General features: G+C 33.2%; 2 protein-coding genes across 5 annotated transcripts; one reads left to right on the top strand and one right to left on the bottom strand.

Moving 5' to 3' along the window:
* Positions 1 to 485: 485 nt before the first annotated feature.
* LOC109858564 (retinoblastoma-like protein 1) lies at positions 486 to 6,236 on the bottom strand. 3 transcript variants are annotated; one of them, XM_020435966.1, is made up of 9 exons: positions 5,962 to 6,236; positions 4,952 to 5,480; positions 4,570 to 4,866; positions 4,018 to 4,080; positions 3,743 to 3,840; positions 3,288 to 3,668; positions 2,759 to 3,204; positions 1,753 to 2,692; positions 486 to 1,626 (listed from the first exon to the last, which is right to left on the bottom strand). In XM_020435966.1, the coding sequence occupies exons 1-9, from the start codon at positions 6,097 to 6,099 to the stop codon at positions 1,441 to 1,443; spliced, it is 3,078 nt and encodes a 1,025-aa protein (XP_020291555.1). In that variant the 5' UTR covers positions 6,100 to 6,236; the 3' UTR covers positions 486 to 1,440. The 3 variants fall into 3 exon arrangements, with proteins under 3 accessions (XP_020291555.1, XP_020291553.1, XP_020291554.1); XM_020435964.1 differs by lacking the exon at positions 5,962 to 6,236 and adding an exon at positions 5,700 to 5,888; XM_020435965.1 differs by lacking the exons at positions 4,018 to 4,080; positions 5,962 to 6,236 and adding an exon at positions 5,700 to 5,888.
* A 4,848-nt stretch (positions 6,237 to 11,084) lies between these two features.
* On the top strand, positions 11,085 to 18,602 carry LOC109858567 (leukocyte elastase inhibitor). 2 transcript variants are annotated; one of them, XM_020435972.1, is made up of 7 exons: positions 11,085 to 11,510; positions 15,853 to 16,170; positions 16,286 to 16,615; positions 16,827 to 17,083; positions 17,168 to 17,291; positions 17,434 to 17,885; positions 17,958 to 18,602. In XM_020435972.1, exons 2-7 carry the CDS (start codon positions 15,865 to 15,867, stop codon positions 18,475 to 18,477), a joined length of 1,989 nt encoding a protein of 662 aa, XP_020291561.1. In that variant the 5' UTR covers positions 11,085 to 11,510; positions 15,853 to 15,864; the 3' UTR covers positions 18,478 to 18,602. The 2 variants fall into 2 exon arrangements, with proteins under 2 accessions (XP_020291561.1, XP_020291560.1); XM_020435971.1 differs by having other exon boundaries at positions 17,434 to 18,602.
* Positions 18,603 to 21,541: the final 2,939 nt, after the last annotated feature.

Here is a 21,541-nt window from a genome sequence, read left to right on the forward strand (position 1 = left end):
TCCTACATGTTGCGAGATTCACAATAATTATCTAAATCTTAATTAATAAAGATCCGCAAACAAGTACGCATCGGGCTGTCGTACGCGCGTAATTTATCATGTATATGTTGAAGCACAGTAGGAAGCACCATATCGTGCGGCTCCAGTGAAAATATTTTTCGGGAATTTCTCCTTTGGATGCTCTATACTATCGCGCCCCGTTCTTCTTCGGTCCCCGCCAACGGTCCGAGATCGAAAGAGAAGAGCGCGCAGTAATAGGAGCAGTTAAAGAAAAAATTTCCGAGAAATACTTCCCCTGGAGCCGCACGATATGGTGCTCCCTACTGTACATGCTGTTATATTAGCTCCTTTCATATCTTGCTACGGGTAACACCGTAAGTGCGCCGAGCTGTCTTACGCGTGTAAGCGCATGCTTATTTGCGGATCTTTGTTAATTAAGATCTTAGTAATTATTGCGAATCTTGCAAAATGTAATAGGACTTTTCGACTCAGTTTTACTCTTTTTACCTGCCTACGAGAGATGTTACACCAATTGTCGGACCTTGTATATAATTTTACTACATATGTATTCTCTCTATGTAACAATCATGATCAAAAAGCAATAGCAGGCACATTTTGTTAAATCATGTGTTTTTTGTTGAACGTAAAATGATGTATTGCTTAGAGGAGACAATAACATACTATATATATATATAATATGTTATTTTGCAATTATAATTCACATTATATTTCTTTGTATTCAAAATTCTCGTTTATGCGGCTTGAAAGACGTTTCAGTAAATTATAAAAAATTAACAAAAAATAGTCTACTCTGTTAAAAGTCAACGAAGAATACTAGAAATTGAATTCTGACTTTACACTAAATAAAATTACAAACAATTACAGTATTATTTCTCTCTTTCTTACTTATGTCAGAGAGAAACCTGAGAGCGGCCATCCTATTGTAGTTTCTTACGACGGTTTCAGCCGTTGGTTTTAGCGTCATATCCACAAAAAGTAGATCTCAAAGGTCGTTCTACATTAAACGCAAATCGCAGATCTCGTGGAATTGACTAATCGCATAGTCAAATCAGCCAATCAACCAACGTGATTGATCAGTTCCACGAGACTTGCGTTTAATGTGGAACTTTGAGATTCACTTTTGTGAATATAGCGTTGAAACCAGCGGCTGAAACTGACGTAAGAAACTACAATAGGATGGCCACTCTCAGTCTTTTCTCTGCTTATATAATATGAACGACGTTGTATAAGATCTCTCCAATTTGCTAGAATAACTATACCTGAGAAACGCGAACGTCTGATTCATAGTCTATGCAGCCAAGAGACTGATTTTTATATATTTTGTGCGTTTCGCAAACCGAATATATAAATAAATGAATTGCAGATCGCTTGTCATCCTCAAAGGTTCCATTGAGCCAGAATCATTTTACAACATTCCGCTTATTGATTTTGCGTTCGTCGTTCTCCAATAATATGCTCTAATTTCCGTGCAACAAAAGCTGTAGTCTTCTTATTTGGAGATGATGCCTCTGTCATTTCTACATCCGTGTCATCGGATAGCAATCGCTTTCCTACACTCTTTTTTGGATCTACAGATATCATCATTTTATTGATAGCCTCTAAATCCTGAAAGAATATATCTCGATAAAACATATGCATTAAAAAAATCAATTTTTATAATTATTTTAACATTAAAAAAAAAAAAAAAAAACAGGCAGTATTTATTCTTAGACATTTAAAGAAAAAAAATACCTTTGCAGGACTACGACTAAAACAATAACTCAATTGTGGCGCTGGTGATGCACTAATAGCCTTCGGATCGAGAGTACGTGTCATGATACTACCAGTAACACGCCTTACTGGAGAATTAGCAGCTGCTTTTCCTTTCGGTAAAGGACTCAAAGAGAGATTCATAACACTGCCGCGAGCTGATCCAAATCTATTCGCAAATTCCTTGACTTGCGGTACATATACAGTGTTGTAAAATTTGATTAAATCACCACGTATTTCCCCGTCAAAATTCTGTGATGTTCCGGCCATGTTTGTCGGTGTCGGTGGAGTCACATTCTCTTCTGATGTGCGCTTATCATCTGATTTTTCATTATCGATTCCTTTCGAATCGTTGTCAGTGGAACTTTTTCCAATAAGGACTGATCTATAGATATGAGACTGTGCTTGAGGTTGAAAACGATAACATCGCATAATCTCGGTAAACGAGTTCTTTTCCATCTTCACTAGCTTACATATTACATAAATTGCACACATCAGGATCTGATCAAGATGTCGATCCTTCATCAACTCAGTACGTTCCTTGATGGAGTATTCGAAAATTGTCCAGATTTTTTTTTTATCAGTATCTGATATCTCCAATGAATTGCACAAATCTTGCATACGCACACACGCGAGATTGTAAAATTTTCGAAAAAATAGTGCGACAGAACCTGTTCGTTTCGGCTTGGTCATATCTTTATTCGTTGCTTGTACGGGTAGTACAGGAGTATTCGACGCTTGTGAGGCCGAAGATTTCGGAACAATTTGATCCGGCAGCAAGAGTATCCTTTGGCCGTCTAATAATACTCTACTAGTAGTAGACAATAAACTTTGACCGACTCGCAAAACACTCTGACCAGTAACTCTGGTGTCGCCGAATAATCGTTTCTTCGCTACATTAGATGCGATTGGAGACTGAAATCTAAATAGAATACTTCCTAATTTACACTTATTCTTGATTAAAGATACTTAGATAAACAATTTATACCTTTCCGATGCAGATGAAATCGGACTCTGTTGAACGTCATGATGGGTACGGTCTCGGTCTATTGCCATCCGTCGTAATACAGGTTGGCCAGGCGCGTTAGGATCAACAGTTTCTAAAGTACCGGGCAAAGAAACTTCTTCACAACTTGGCACACCATCTTTAGCGCATAAAGACTCAATAGTTTGCCACAGAGGACTGTCGCTCTGCCAAGCCAATGATTCTAGAATCTTTTCCTCAATCTGATTCAAGTGTTTAACCACATCTCGTGACAATTGATCTTCAGTTCTTACTATAATTTCTATGACTTTATAGAAATAGTAAGCATCTAGATTTAAAGCTTTTAATATCCACGGGAATACTTTGTCGTTACTTTTATACGAATATATAACTATTTCGAGACAACAGGCAAACAAGCACTGAATGAAAAGCTCATTTGATAAAAGATTCTGTAATAAATCATTATAATATATCAATATATGCTGTGCAGGTTTGATAATTTTTCAGTGTATAAAAATTTTTGTAAACTTACAGTTACATCGTAATTTGGTTTCTTGCGCTTTTCGTCATTTAGAATCATTTCTAAAAGTTTGTAAAATAGAGTTTCTCCCATGACAAGACGCATCCTTCCAAAATCGGATGTCGAACCATCATTAACGTTAGCGGCATTGTTATTATAACAAGCGCAAAATTGTTCACCAAGCTGTTTAACTTTTGTCTCAACTTTAACTTCATGAGAACACTTGCTCAGCATTTGTAACAAGTCTTCGCTTGGCGCAGATTGCCCAGCTATTAAAGCTTGTAATTTAATTACACTTTGCGTCGCTGTAGTTACTGGCGTTATATTAGTTATATCCTTTGATCGAAGATATTTACGACCAGTTAGTGGTGTGAGCAATGCCGGATACTGTATCTGTATAAACATTTATACATAAAAAAACATGTATTATATATTTATTTCAAAAAGAATATATATTACAAACTTACTCCAGCATTTTGTTCTCTTTTTATCTGCAATCGTTCGTGGAAGTCGTCAATGCTCATCATTTGCGTAGGGGAACCGATATTTTCGCTAGCGTCATGACCTTAAACAAGAATTATATAAATTGACACTTAAAAAATTGTATATTCTTCTACATTAGTTGGAAAAATGAACGATCCGACACGTTGTTGGGAAATGTGCGATTAGTAATCAGAAGAAATTAATTTGACTAATAATTTACGATTAAATAGCACCCTCGCAAAATATGATATAAACCCACCTTTCAATTTTATATCTCCATCCAAATTTGATATGTTTCTCAAATTTATTCTTCTCCATTCAGCTACAAAGCATAGTCACGACAAATAGCAAATACACAAATCAGATTTTTAAAAAATTGCATAATAACGTAAATAAAATGATTAGGTATATTTCTTTTTTTTAGCTTTTCTTTTTTTCAAATAAAGTCATGAGCTTGCAAGTTCAGATACCTTCATTGTATAAAGTTCATGTATACAAAAAAAAGATATTTTCAATATACTATAAAAGTCAATTCAATATACTAAAACATTTTAATGTAAAAAGGTGCAATAAAAAACAAAAAAAAATATCGTAATGTATTAACTAAAACGTTATAAATATACATTTTTAACATGATTTTAGCAATTGTAAACATATCAATTCATTACATAGCACACAATTTTTTGCTCAGCAATTTACACATGTGTTTGTGAAAGCAAAGTAAGCTAGCAGAAAGCACACATGCAAGATTAGAAATTTATACATGTTTGTATATGTGTGTATATATGATTAATAAATTAAAAATTTGTACCTAAGAAAATTCTCTCATCCAAGTCCCCGACACTCAGCACACGTTGTTCATAAGCCTTGTTAATGGCTTTGCTGTTGGCATCAAAATTTAATGCCTCCAATATACCAGAAAAATTAGACTGATCACCACGTAAAATTCTCTCGTCAAATAATTTGTTGATATAATTTTTCACATGATACTCTTTTATAACTTTAGCTTCAATAGGAATAGCTTCGTGACGTTCACATAACAAACTAAGAATACATTCAGCTGTTTGTGGTATTGTATAATTCTCGTTGTTAAAATCAGCTGGCAAGCCTTTAAGTCAAACAAATAAAAGCATAATCATAACTTCATCAGAAATTTAATATATGTTTGAATCTTTTTTCTCAAGGATACTTACCAGGAAAGTTAGGATTTAGCAAATCTCTTCTATTAGCTAATAGAGCGTTGCTATATATGAGATCACAGCAGACCAATAAAAGATGATAAGAGTTAACAAGATCATCCGAAATATCAGAAATTCCACCTTTTATGCATATGAATAGTGTCCAACAGAATTCAAAGACTCTAGCAGGAGTACAGGGCACTGCTTTGTGTCTTCTAGATCTGGATGGTCTAATATCTTCTTTTGGATCTTTGAATATATCATTGAATATTGGTTGATACTTCTTAAATATTACCATGGACACTGAAAAATTTCCCTCCAACTTTTCTATTCTAGCACGGAAATCTTGTGGCATATTGGCCATGTCCGCCCATGATTTGCTCTTTGTGAAGAACTGTATCAATGGAAGATTACACAATTGTAAAAGGCGTGTCAGAGAGACACAGTTGCCTTCTACATTAGCACCTGGTCTTCCTACTGTGGGTGTAGAAGATTTTCTACAAGCCACATATAAGGCACATCCAATCCAATGTAATTGATCTCCCTACAAAAATATATTTTTGCCAAAATATTTTCTTGAAAATTATAGTTATTACTATACATCAAAACTATTGTTGAAAATCGAAGTGAACGGAAAAGATGTGTGTGAAACATTTATTCACAAAGAAAAAAAAAATGTAAAATTTGTGGAAAAAATTTTTGACACATAGCTTAAAACAATCTTTTCCAACTAAAAATTCATAAAATTAAGAAAAACAAATACAATTAATCGACATTTCCTGCGACACAATCTTTTCGATAAACGCGCCAAATTTTTGTCTGTCGCGCCTTGAATAATTAGTCGCAAATATATGAGAATCGTCCGAATGTTGGTTGCTTTATCAGCGCGATGAAATGATTTAAAGCGATTTATCGCAACGATAGTGCGAAACGTCATGCGGTTTTGGTGTTTTACGTAGAAAAACTTCCGGCTGATCATATAAACTGAGACAGACCGAGATAAATAAACCGAGATAAATCACTACCTCTAAAGTGTAGTTTTGTCGGATCGTTTCGTAAGATCTCCAGGCTTCGGACGCGGCGGTCGCATCCATATTCAGCTTCTGGCAGAGATCTTGATGCCGGCTATACGTGGAGTCCTCAATATCGTCCGACTGTCCCATTTTCGGCGTCGTAATTCAGCTGAAAAGTACTCAAACGGGAAAACGCGCGGAAAATTCTCACACCGCCATACAAAAACTCGGTTGCACTGTACCAAGGTTGCCGCGGAACTTGGCGGGAAACGACACGAGCGCCGACATCTTTGCCATGTTGGCGGGAAACGTAATAGGTAGTGGCGCACCACTAGTGCGCTTGCGAGCGCGTTCGCAGCGGAAAGCTTTAATTTCTTTCCCTTCCGGTTAGAAACAAGAGTCAAGGGTTTAATTACAGACAATTAAAAGAAAAAGAACAATAATCTTTGCCTTCTCTTTCTTTTTTTGCAATTAGTTTATATTTAATATTACTTCTTTTAATGTGTCTTCTAATGTATTTTTTCTTTCGATACGAGCGTAACAATAAGCTTTGCACAAAAATTTTTATGCATCCGATGATGATGTGTATGATGATGTATGTGACGTATATTGTAGTAATATATAGAGAGATCGTACGATAAATTCCTCGCGCCGATCTTTTCGCGCATGCGTGGATATGTTACAAACCATATGATCAATCTTTACTTTCAGAGAGATATGTTTACTCAAAACAAATATATTTTTCTATTTTTCTTCTTTCAACAAAAACACAATATCGATATCATAAGAAAATGTGCATGTTTGCGAAATTTGCCCGCTTCTGCGCTATCGCATATGTGTTAAAACTTGGCCCACATTTTTTACATTGGTAAGAAATGAAAGCGTCTGCTAGATTTATTTTATTGCGCATGCGTATAGTATTTTGTATCATCTGGGGTAAGTTCCATTTGCTGTTCACAACGCTCATGAAATTATTTTATCCTTGTTTTTCATCGAAAGTTAAACAAAGATAGATAACGCTCACGAACGTTGCGAACAGCAAGTGAAACTTACCCCTAGAAACACTGAATTACTGACACATGCGTATATGCGTAAATGCACATGCAAAACTGAGATTTTACATGCTTAAATTTTTAGCTATAGAATTTTTGTCTATAATATTTTATAAAAATATTTTTTTACTTGTGTAATTTAGTTACTACGTGATCGTAAATAATATAATGTAATATGTAAACGTCTTTTCTCCTTAACTGTAATAAATGATTTTCCTTTTGTATGTGTTAGAAGAAATTAAACATTCTTTAATATTTCTCAAAGAGAGGCGAAGTGGACCAAATCTGGAAGATTGTGCATCTGGTATAATATAAAAGTGAACAAATTCATTAGAATAATATCTACGATCTTGTACCGACAAGAGCTGAAAAAGTTAGATTTCGAGATATTTCCTAACTATAATATATATATGTATACATATTATAACTCAAATTATAATATCAAACTACAATATAAATGTTCTTAATTTTATTAGCGTAGTGAGATATCCTTTCATTATGATCTTATTCAAATATGTGATAAGAACGATGACTATTATTTAAACATTGTCTCACCGAGAGTCTTAAGTCTTCCATTTAAGTCTTAAGTCTTAAGTCATCCGTTTTATGATAGCTAAGGTTCATTGGTTTTTCCGTAGGTTGAATTCTTCGTTATTAAGAGAAAGAGTCTCGTCATCTTAATTATAAGAAATCTTCACACTGTGCTATCTGAACGTGAGCTGTTACAATATATTTTTGGATATTACTAAACTATTGCATAAGAATTACTAGAGTAAAAATATTAAAACGCCAAAATATATTTGTAATAAATTATAGTAGTACACACACACACACACGTATACACACATCGTGTACACATATATGTATTATGTTTTACATAAAACTAATATGGATAAATAAAAGATCCATCAGATTTTTTAATGAATATTGTTTCACTTTCATGTTTCACTTTCATGTCAAGAGATTTATCAGATCTTGTAATAAATACTATGTTTAACATAAAAGTGAAACATAGTATTTAAGAACTAACTGGATCTCTTATTCATCCATGCGTTAAAAAAAACTTGTTATTCATTGTTAAGTCTAACACTTGTTCTGATAAAGCGAACTTTCTCGCCATTTGTTTGCGATGACGTTTTAAATGAACGGAAGTGTAATAAAACGCACTGATACAGAACTTCAAATTCTTTTTCCTAGTACATGCGGGAATTACGCTTCGACACGTACCTATAGTATACACAAACCACATGTACAACATAAGCAAACGGGACCGTAATCTACACAAAATAATTAACCAAACATATATGACTCAATATCTCAAGAATGATGAATCGTAATATTACTTTGAACCCGGACATTTATACTATTGTATAAATGTTACACAAAAGGAAACATTAAATATATACATATATATTTATTCCGCAAGTAACATCCAGCGTAAGGCTTCCATGACCGTTTAAATTTCGCGTTGTTAGTTTAACTTAAGGAGCCTAAACTCTTTCGGAACATTTATCTTTTTCGATTTTCTTCCATATAATGATAATAATTATAATTTATAACCAATATGCAGTAATAATAATTTTTTATTGAAGTTAGAAGATTTGCAACTTTTTGTGTAATATTAATACAGTATTAAGCTTTCGCCTGCAAACATAAAAAATGATTTACGATAAGACAGACTGTCTGTGAGACTGACGCAACTTTAAATTCAAATATCTCCGCGAAAAATCAATATTTTTTCAATTTTGTTTTTTGAATCAAAAGTTAAAATGATTCTGCATCGATCAAAAAACACAGAAAAAAAAAACAATTGGAAAAAATCTCTTATTTTAATCGAGACATAATTGTAATGTATTCATTTGCAAATCGCGTATTTCTATTAACTTTGCAAAAGACATTTTTGTAATTCCTTATTGTAATTTCAAATAGATCGTTATTATAATAGATTATCACTGAAATAGATCCTAATATTGATCGAAACGTTTGACATCAAAATTGAATAAATCATCAAAATACGGACACCCTGGTTACGTCTCGTATTAGTTCTCTTTTTATTTGTGAAAAAATCTTTACTAGTTTCGAAGATATAAGCGTTTAAAAAAAAAACTATTTTTTCTAGAAGCGCCGATGCGCAATTTTTGATGGGTCTGGAAGATCCATGTCTGCAGACGAAGAGTTAATGTATATTTACTGAATATTTGAGAAGAGAAGAAAAAGAAAAAGAAGAAATAAAAGACACTTTTAAGTTCGAATTTATCGTTACAATATTAGAATGTCTAACATTTATAACGTGGTTTGCAAGAAAATTAGTTTTACACAGGGTTGAATAGTGTCTAGTTAAAAAGATAAAAGTTAAGTTAAAAAGTTAAAAAGTTAAATAATTTTAACTTAACTTAGTTACATTTTTGGGCTCTTAATTTTTAACTTAATTTAGTTATATTTTCTCGGTAACTATTAACTTTTCATTTGAATCTCTTGAAATTAGCCACGCTGTAAGATTTTGATTTTTGCGCGAAGTTGTTCGCATATAAAACGGATTATATTTCGTCGTATAACCATAGTTGGTATACTTATAGACTGAAGAATTCGATCAATCACAAAGCTCAGGATGGTTCGTGTATGAAAACAATTCGTATATGTTGAGAATTGAGCCAATAAACGTTGGTCGTGAAATCCAACGCAACATGATTGATAGTGTTTACAGTTTTTGTAAGACGCTTATAGAATGCGTTCCGTTTCATGCATATGCGCGCATTTATTCATAGTACACGTAACGTATATTATAGATCATGCGCGCATATGCATGAAACGGAACGTGTTCTAAATTTTAAATTGCTCTGGATGTAGAATGAAAACGAAGAAAAAATAGGTTTTCTACACTTTTAAAATCGAGTATTCGGGAGTTTAACACCAACAACCATGAAGTTCATTCAAGTACATTTAAAGAACAGATCTTATCAAAATCCGATGATTTTTTTATACTTAATAATAAGACGCTAGATCAGAACCAAAACAAAACTATGATTACAACAGATTATATTATTCACATTTACTTGTCGACCGATATATTTATGACGCGGAAAATGATTTTCCTAAAGTACTCAAACGTGCTTTTATAAAATATAATGCATCAATACTATCTTCAGTTTACGTTGAACGACTGTTCAGTGCAGGAGAACTCATTTTTGATAATCTTCGAAGAATAATGTCAAATAAAAATTTCAAAATGGCTTTATTACTTAAATTTAATAAGTTTTTGTAAACAAAATATATATAATAAATATGTATCTGTCGACAAAAAATATATATCTGTAGAAATATATCTATAAATATATCTATTTATCTATAAACAAATCAATGTATCAAAACAATTTATGTTTCTATAATTTCTAAAATATATACAGTTTCTAAAATATACAAAAAGTATATTTCTAAATTAATTATTTAATATGTATAAAGTATATTTCTAAATTAAGTGTATATTTATTATTTTTATTATTTTTGTTATTTGTAAGACTAAAACACTAAACTCATGAAAAGAAAAATTTAACTTTTAACTTTTTAATTACTTTTTTTTATTAACTTAACTTTTAATCAATTAATTTTATTATGGGTTAACTAGTATCTTAACTAAATTACATTTTCAAGGTTTTTAACTTTAACTTAACTTAGTTTAAAATAAACTTAACTTACCCAATCCTGGTTTTACACACTTAACACGTGCAATTACTTGGATGATAAATAGCTCAGATACCCTCATTGTGTCTTCACCAGGATACCTGCATGAAGCTAAAGTAGAACAACAACTTATACATTAAATATGAGTATACAAATATATTTGTGTGAAATAAACAACAGCAATATTAGCGTAAATTTTGAAATTTATTTATATACAATTTTTTTAGAGCATATTTTTCTCGATTCGTTGCAGAAATGATTTCTTTTTTTTTTAAGCTACTGTATATTCCTATTATTTTCCAACGTTTTTAAAAATAAGCATTAACAAAATGTAGTGCCATGTAAACTACGCTTAAGCGTAAGCGACACGATGAGTCACAGTGTGCCGTCAAAGTCTTATACAGTTATATACGCGTAGCGTTCGGACTATAACATTCTCTCTCTTCTCGTCTCTGCGTCACTGTTAGGACTCGGTGAATAAAAGAGATCGGCGACCGGTACCCGGTTAGTATTCGCGTGTTCTACGCGAGAAGCATCACGAAGAAAGTATTACTTATGACGACAATTTCCGTAAGATAAGAAACGTTTTATTCCACTAAAACCAGCTCTCGAACGAAGTAACAGAGCCAGTCTCCGTGATATTCGCGGCACGAAGTACATACTCCGATTTCGCACGACTGTACAACGTGATTGTAAAATTGAACTTGACCTACATCCAAAAGAAAAAACATTGATGCATCGTGATGCGTGATTTTTAAAGAGCTAAACTAAAAAAAAAGTTTGTTTTGAAAGTTCCAAGAAGATTATCTTATCGTGTCTTCTCTCTCTCAGGTTAGTCCATAATAATTTTAAGTTCTCAAAAAGTTCCATTGTTGTGTTCTGATATATTTATTCAGTTATATGAGTATACATAATTAAAGCTTATATAGAGAGCTGTCGAGTACGCAAAAACAATTGAATTAATAAAAAAACTTTTATACTAACATTTATGTAAGTACATATAAAATAAATTATATATGTAGGTATGTATATAGTACACATTTTTTATAAAGATTATAAAATATGACCAGATTTTGACATAATAAAAAAATATGATTTTTTCTTGAGTAATTAATTTAGTTTGTCAGTTAGTTTATTATTTTCTGTAGTAATTATAAAATGAGTATTATTTATACTCTTTGACTAAGATTTATACTTATTATTCTTTTTTCCATCAGTGAAACGGGAATTTTGCAATCGCTAAAGCGATTATATCGAGTTTTGTAATTACATCAATGTAATTTTTGAAAGATATTTTGTTCGCAAGAGTTGAAATATATCGACATATGTTACTTTGTGTCATAATATTTGTATGTCACACAAATCACTCTAAAGATACAAAAAGTACAATATGCAGTAAATAAATTACTCGTCATTTGTACTTTCACATGTGACCTTCAAAAGATAACATCAAATCCTGTTTAGAAACTGTATTTTTGATAATGAATGGACTTTGTAATGATATTGTACATGATATTGTGATTTTTAATGGAATATTATTGCTAAATTACACTGAGCAAATCGGCAAAAAACATTCGGTTTCTAGAACACAAAATATAAAATAGTAATAATAATACATATATATAGTACTCGCATAATCATTCTTTATATAGTAGAAATCGCGTGTAAACGTTGACAACTGGATAAAAAAATGGATTCAATTGAACGTAATTATGAAAACAACATGTGCTGTTGAATCTCTAAGTGGGAATTCCAGCTAATAGAGACGTCACTATTACATGTCAATATTGTGCGTCACTATAATGCTCGAGAAATAATTCGTTACGAAATATAAAGAATCTAATTGTTTGCTCAAAATTATTTTATTGATTTAACACACGTGTCTTTTTAAACATTATCTTTTGTTTGTCAATAAATGATATCGAATATAAAATTCTGTATTTTTTTATTATTTATATGTATATTTGACAAAATTTTTTTTGTTATATACAAAAATTATAATAAAAAAATGCCTTATTTTTTATCTTAAAATTTGTAAAAACTCTTCTTAAGAACGAGTTATATGAAAGGATATTGTGATATTTTGTTTATATGCTTGAACCTTAATCTCTTTCTTTTCTCTCTCTCTCTCTTTCTGTGGTTCACGTGCGCCGCTCCTCCGGGAATTTCCGACTATTATAAGTATACAATGTTCGAACATCATCGTCTTTCAAATGCTATGCAAATATGACGCCCAAAGACGCTGGGTTTATCCCTAGCACACGTCTGCTAGCATTGTCCTAAAGTTGACAAGCACAATAGAAGCATTGTATATTCATCGTATTCATGAATGGTTAGCATTGAGAGATTCATTATAGTTTCTAGCTAGGTATAAAAAAATGCAATCTTGGTACTCACTGAAAAATATATTCCACATCTAAATAGCAACAGACAGGGACACAAAAAATATCACAAATGATTTTGCAGCCACTCACATGTACAATTTCTGGTTAATTTTGGCACTCTTAGGAATATGTGGGCACACAACAATTCTGGAATCTTAAGTATAGAATCTTGCGGCCGTAGAAAGAGAATTTTGTTAGTAAATGATTGATAAGCATCGACATTGAAAGCAGATATGAATTTGTTTTATAAGTGTGTTCAAGAAAATATACTTTGGCAATTATCCAGATAGCCAACTGAGTGCAAGTTGTTGGCAACTTGCCACAAATATTGCTCATAAGTTTTCAGCAATGTAACAAAAGGGTGTATCCTCTTTTCAGTATGTTCTTGCCAGCAACAGTTTTCAAAATATAATAACAGCAAGTTCCCAACAACTCATCGGCAATAAACTTATACTATTTTTCTCAACTTATGAATAAAAATTATTGCTCACATATTGCTCACATATTCCTGACTCACTTGTCATAAACATTGGCTACAACAATTGATTGACAATAAAACTCAACATATTGATACTGAATTGACAAAAACATTTTCGTTGCATTAAGGAAAAACAACACAACAGCAATTGGCGAGCAACTTAATCTATACAATGATTTGCTTTATATTGAGTTTTCACATTTGGCTATCCGAGTATATAGGATATCTTTGATTTATCGATTGTTTTTTCTATCATATGGAAAGATTACGATGAATTTCATATCGTTTGTCTTTTTTTTACTAATAAATTAATGAAGATCCGTTTATCAGTCTGCTTATACAAGCGCGATATTTTATTTTGCGCATACTTCCTGTATTTTGATATTTCTATCAAGTTATGTTTCCCGACTGTCCGTCTATCTTCATAATTGGCAAGATATGTTTCGCGTATTTGATTATTTCAAATCTTTCAATGCTACTCTCTGAATGCCATCTAACAACACAAAAGAGCGTATATATTTTGCACATACTTTGCACCTAACGATATGCATAAAACTACATAATTTATTCGCATTTGTTTATATCTCGAACACTTTTTATAATTATCAAGGTATGTGCAATACGTGTTAAAACATTAATATCCCTGATAGGAAAACATTTATAAAATTATGTGACGAAATCTTACATAAAAATTGTAATTTGCAATCATACAGACATATTTTAGGAAATAGATGTAAAAACATTGATCTTTTCTGAAATATTTGTAGTTGTTTGCAAAATTACTTTCCAAATCCTATTTCGGCAAAAGAATAACGATATGGCGAATCATCTTAACAGTATATTTGCAAAATTAATTTTACAAAGAAATTGTCCAATAATTGAGAAAAGAAATTCAGCTATGTGATGTTTAAAATATGTAAAAATATGATTGCATATGAAGAAATGCAAGAAATCGTCGTCACTCATGATGTCATATTTGTGCAATATTTTCACAATTTGTCTATTGGAAGTATATACTGTAACGACTTTTTCGCACTTTTTGACAAATATTATTTACAAAATTTTATTTCGACAAAACTGTTGCGTTATGGCGAATCATCTTAGTGCAATCATTGCAAAATCATCGCCATTCATGATACCATTTTTGTGCAATATTTTCACAAATGTGCCTATTAGGGTATTAGATGTCGCATGGAGCTGTCGACGTCTAATAGATGTCTAATGGAGTTTTTGTTCTGTGTGGGTATATAGATATATTTTGAGAAATAGATATAAAAAAATATTGGTCTTTTATAAAATATTTGTAACTATTTGCACAAAATTAATTTTCAAATACTATTTTGGCAAAACAATAACAATATAGCAAATCATCTTAGCAGTATATTTGCAAAATTAAATTTAAAAAGAAATTGTCCAATAATTGAGAAAAAAATTCTAGCTTTGTGATGTTTAAAACATGTAGAAATATAATTGCACATGAAGAAATCAAATTAATGTATATACTTATAGAAAAGCACAATGATTCCTATAAATTATAATGTAGAAATATTGCGACATACAATATTGCACATTGATGCAGCAAAATCTTAAATCAAGAATCAAAACAGTTTCTATAAGACGCATATGAACTAAGCTTTCAATAATGCTTGTCGAGTATTTCAAAATAATCAGTTAACGCGCGATTTTTTATCACGTCTTGACCTCAGAGTTCCGAGATCGTGAAAGGTGAGATTCTTCATCACTATTATTAATTAATAAAAATTAAATTAATTTATTAAGTAGAATATAAATATTTTATCCGAAAATGTTGCAAATATTGCAAAATGGTTTTGCTGCATTACATTGTCACAAATATTGAATTGTACAAGTTTATGCATTAAAGAATTGAAATATTATAAAATATTTATACTCTAAATTGGACTTTTTTAATTTTTGACAAATATTATTTACAAAACTATTCTGACAAAACTGTTGCGTTATGGCGAATCATCTTAGTGCAATTATTGTGAAAGTTTTTGTAAGTTTATGATGCCATATATTTTTGCTATATTTTCAATTTGCTTATTGGAGATCCGAAGCAAAAGCATGAAATGTCGTTATATCGCAACTACAAAAACAAAATAAAATATCTTTCTTAGAATGCAGTGTTTGTGTCACTTGTTTATATATATGTACGAATAATTACATAAACCGCGTCATTAGATATTATTATGTTTACGCGCTTCCATTGTTAATTGTTTTCGATGAATGCAGAATGTATGTATTCATGGTCACGAAACAGTAACCGCAGCAGCTTTATGATTCTTTGCAGATATCTGAAAAAATGACGCAAATATTGCTCCTATTCGGCCTTGTAGCAGTGACCAGCAGTCAGATTATTTTTCCGGACCAGTATGAAATGATGAAAAACTCGACGACTAGACCTTACGCTTACACCAATGCTGTACGAGCTTCAGGATCGTTTCCTGGTTATTCCACACAAACGGCCAGCAATAGCCAGCCTGCTCAAGGCACTCCGGAATTCGCTGATACCGCAAGACCAATAGCACAAACACCATCAGTGGCACAAGCAGCACCTGTAGGATCGCCAAATAGTCTGCAATCTGAGCAAACAAATTGGAACCAGCATGTATGCTACTGTTAATGGCGTTTTATTCGAAAATGCATAATAAACAACAACTTGCAACGCGTAAACCATCTTTATAATCTATATAAATAAATATCATTATTATTGTTGATTTTAGGTGAATGATCTCATAGCTAAGGGAATTGTAAAATTCTCTTTGGACATGGACAAAGCGATTTACAACACCAGAGGCGTGAATAGTCGAAGAGAAAACGTACTCTTCTCTCCGCTTAGTATAAGCGTTGCTCTGTCGTTGGTTTTACTGGGTTCAGCTGGTAAAACTTTCGAAGAAGTTTCACGTGTGCTCGGTCTAGAAGTTAGTGTCGACATATCTCAACATTCTGAAATTGTTCATCAAATGTTTGGCCAGCTACTGGCTACCATGAATCACAGAATCGAAGGCAGCAATATGCCACGCGTTAATTCTGCTAGCGGCATCTTTGTTCAGGTGAATTTATATTTGACTTACGTCGGTGTGTCATATTTGTTAAATTTTTAATAGATTTTTCAAACAAGAATATTTTAAAAACTTATAAAATAAGAATTCTGAAGTTAATGAACACACATTTTATTTTGGACACAGAACGTTTACTTTGAATTAATTCTAAGAAAATTTTTCCAGTAGCATTAACACGCGTGAATTTTAATTTATATTTTAGGAAGGATATCCGATTCGCCCCGAATTCGGTGCGATAAGTGAAAATGTGTATAAGAGTGAAGTAGTAAATCTAGATTTTCAAAAAAAAGGCAGGGAAGCTCAAAATATTATAAACAATTGGGTTAAACAACGGACAATGGGAAAGATCGAAAGTATATTGGATCAAGCACCAACTCCACTGACCAGCGTAATTCTCTTATCGGCGCTATATTTCAAAGGAGAATGGAATCAGCATTTTATAAATGGTCAAACACAGAGGTATACATACATATATAAAATATTTTATTTATTGTATTGCAATAAAATGTAACTTTATTTTCATTGAGATAATTTTTATTATAGAAGAGACTTTTTTGTCGAGCCGAATGACGCAGTTAAAGTTGATATGATGTTCAACGGTGGTGACTTTCCTTTTTACGAAGATAAAACAGTAAAAATACTAGCTTTACCATATAAAGGTTTAGAGGTAAATATATAAATTATATCATTGTTCTTATTTGATACTTTAAATAATTTAATGTGTTTTTGTAAAGATTTTTTAAAAATCTTGCATATGAAATATTTCCTTTAAAAAATAATTTTTAAGCATTATTTTCTATTTTTATCAGATGTCAATGTATGTGCTTCTGCCGAAAACCGAAGGAGCTACTGCTTTAAAAAACTTCCGCGATCAATTGTCAGCTGAAATAATTGAAAACTTGATAAGCAATCTCAAAAATCAAACTTGCATCGTTGGCTTACCTCGTATGAAACTTTCAAGCACATTGAATTTAAATCAAGCTCTTCAAAGTTTAGGTTTAATCTCATTGTTCGATCCAAAAACTGCGGATTTGAGTCTTTTGTCGAGTGGATATGGTCAAGCTCCGGTAACAAGGACGACTTCATTCACTACGTCACAGCCGGTACCAATAGCATCACCATCGCCGATTCCGCAAACGATACCGCAAGCACTACCGCTGGTTTCTTCGCAACAAGTGCCGAGCAGCAAATCTGAACAATTTCTAATTTTCCCACGGATCGGCGAGGATAACCATGGTGTAAGAAAAAATTATTTCATCAGGTACGACGATACAAAACGCTGTTTTAACGTAGAACAGTGGAGTACAGGATTTCACATTCGCAACATTTGTAGAACTCGCCGTGACGTTGTGAGCAGAAGAGAGAACGACAGTAAATCATCGCAAACGTTGTATGTCACGGAGAACGAGGATCCTAAGAAAAATACGCTAAAAATTAACAATGGCAATACAAAATACGTGAGTTTAGATGAGAATAAATATCGTTTTCACAATGCTAAGAAAAACACGAAAAACAGAAGTAGACGCCAGAGCCGACCGATAGATGAGAGTTTCTTGAGATTCGTGCGGAGTCAGAATTTCGTATCGTATGATCTGGACAAGCTTCGTAACAGCGGAAATCTCGTGAATCCAGGTCTGTTCGCACATGAAGTGCTACACAAGGTAGAAATGGATGTAACAGAGAAAGGAACAGAGGCCGCAGCGACGACTGGGGTGATCCTGCAGCGAGACGGTAGTCAAAAAAAGCTGATAGCCAATCGACCTTTTCTCTTTTTCATCAGGCACAAACAAACAAAATTAATTCTTTTCTGGGGAACAGTCAATGCACCGACTCCGAACTACACTGTTAGATGAGATGTACCGTGAAAGATTTTTTTATATGTACATTTATATATACTCTTCTTTACGATTAATTTACACGCTTATATATTTTAAGTATATTTTAAGTATATTTGTGCTTCTTTTGAATTACGAACAAATGTGATTACTGTTTATTTTTACAATTGTACTGTGCATATACAGGGTGATTCAGAACAACCCGTTATCCTTGAAAATACATATTCTTGACTAAATTCTAAGACAACTTTTTATTTGGCAAAATTTTTCTGAAGCTTACTTTTTGAATTATTAATAAAAATAGGTGACTTACCACAAGTCGGATACAAGAGGTTTGTTCGCGTCACATGCTCCAACATACTCGCTCCAAAGCTCTAATAGCGATATCAGTAGTCTGGACTAGTGCGCACTTAGTGCGACTTGTTTTTATTAAAAAAATTTTTAAGTTTCATTGAAAGAAAGCGCGTTGGAGCGAGTAGAAGCATAATGAGGCATGCGACGCGAACAAATCTAAGAGGTAGGCAGGGATGGCGCACCTCACCATCAGACGCGGGCGATTACGTATGGTGCCTGACGCAATCAGCTGATTGCTACACACTGTATCTGTATCTTTCTCTGTTTCTCTCTTTCTTTCACTTATTTATTTATTCATTTGTAATTTGTATCACTTAATCTGTGCATCACATAAATCACTGTCAATTACGGTGAGTTACGCCGCCCCTGCCTACCTCTTATATCCGACTCGTGGTAAGTCACCTATTTTTATTAATAACTCAAAAAGTAAGCTTCAGACAAAATTTTGTCAAATAAAAAGTTGTCTTAGAATTTAGTCAAGAATATGTATTTTCAAGGACGAATTGCTCTGAATCATCCTGTATATAATCTTCGCATATACTGCCGATTATTGTTATATCGAGCATTGCGTTGCGTTATCTCGCAATTTACTTTACATGTTATCTTGCATATATACATATTGGGTGCTTTCCAGTTACGTACGCAAGCGACATGTAACACAATGTTCATTAGTGTGAGAAAGAACATATCAGTCGCTGCTTTCTTTTTAGAAAACACAGTTGACACACCCGCCACACGTCGCTTTTTATTTATAATTGTGATCGACCTCTCAATCGACACTCTTTGACTCTTCTCAGGAGAGTCAAATGGTGCTCGAGTGTGTTATCCACAGAAAGATTGATTTAATTCTATTATCTGTGTCGATTTGTGTCTTTTAAAAGGAAAACAGCCAGTGTGTTTCACTCACACTAGTGGATACTGTGTTATGGCTAGTCTACATTGAGGGAGTAGGCAGTATAGAGTAAGAAGTAAGGTTCTTGGAGTTCTTTTATTTTTGTCTATACAAGTAATTATTTCGCGTTTTTTAACACACGTCTTTCATTGGCTAACAGTAAGGCAGTAAACAGTGCAAAATGGGAATTACCCATTTCGTAATTCCCGTTGTTTCTTCACCGAAAAATAGTTTACTCTCTACTCCTACAGCCTTACAACCTTCATTGTAGACTAGCCATTACACAGTGAGCGCTTTCCAGCTACGTACACAAGCGATGCTGTGTAACACAGTGTCCACTAGTATGAGTGAGACACACTGATATACTCTTTCTCACACTAGTGGACACTGTGTTACACAATGTCGCCTGTGTACGTAGCTGGAAAGCACCCTGTAATACTTCTATATGGCTAGTTCCCCATAAGCGGGACTTGACCCAACACTAAAGGATAGAAGATAAACGCTTATTGGTTCTCCAAGAAAAAGTAGGAGAAGTGTTTAATAATCGTTAATGCGCAAACATGGCAAAATTGCATACATCATCAACTTCTCTCAAATCGCAAAACTGTTTACATTTCAGACAGATCTCTAGATTTTTTAGAAATCTTGAAAAAAAATTATTGTTAAGATAAGCAAATTCCAGAGACAAAATATCCTACGTTGAAGTTTGTTTATGCTTATAACTTACTTATGCAAAGATCCTTATTTTAAGCTTATTTCTTGTTTTAGACATAATAATACCTCACCATTTTGCACTGATTTTACTTTATTTTTATTACCGCAACGGAATTTTCATACTACAAATAGACGGTAAACAATATCTTATTTTTTTTTTATGAAGTCTTATTAACGTGCCTGTCAACCGTCAGAGCGATTTTTGCGAGCACAAAACAATATCTTATAAAACTTTCGAGGTTATACTTCACGTCACATGTGCTACCATATATGTAATACTCCTATATTGCTAGTCGCGTATCTTCGCAATGAGAAACACGAGGCCCGAGAAAGGGAGACGCACAAAGTCCAAATATGGGTATAGATGGTCGAGCGTCATTATGCGCAGGCGCATCTACCAAGTGAGTGCGAGCGAGACAAAGCATTAGAAAGTGAGAGAAAAAACGCGAGAAAGAGAAATGCGCAAGCGTGCTTGAATGTTCACCGCATGCGCACAAAGCAGCTGGANAGAGAGGCTACTATATTGTCTGCACCGTAACGGTGAGCTTCAGGTCGGCACCGTACTAGCAATATAGGAGTATTACATATATGTGTGCTACAGATTTTCAGTACTGGCAGTAAATATCCACAGATTTCTATATACTACACTAGACCGCTAGCTCGCGTGATTTCAGCGTAGATAATGGCTACAAAATCTATGTACAATGGGGGTACTGTGGAATGCGGGTTTCATTGGTTGATTTTGACGATAAGGAGAGTTCATCCAATCATTGNCTATATACTTATGTACGTGCGCGACGATGCATGCGCAGATAGCAATTCAGCAGTTCAGCACACAGACTTCTATAGTATACTAGACCGCTAGCTTCTTATGTACGGCTGGCTACAAAATCTATGTACATAAGTCGTCATGGAGGGGGAAGATGGGAGTACTGAAGAATGCAAGATGGCCGTCATGTTTGACAGTTGATTGAGTTGTAAGGTTTTTTTCTTTGTCTGCCTTATTTCGACAGCCAAAAACACAACAATATTTTGGCATATTGGTTTTCGTTTCTTTTAATGTGTGCTTTATGCCGTCAACCGCCATATAACCTTCACTATGCTGAACTGCTGAATTGCTAT

This window comes from Pseudomyrmex gracilis, unplaced genomic scaffold, assembly GCF_002006095.1.
Source record: "Pseudomyrmex gracilis isolate BER0280 unplaced genomic scaffold, ASM200609v1 scaffold_213, whole genome shotgun sequence".
NCBI lineage: Eukaryota > Metazoa > Arthropoda > Insecta > Hymenoptera > Formicidae > Pseudomyrmex > Pseudomyrmex gracilis.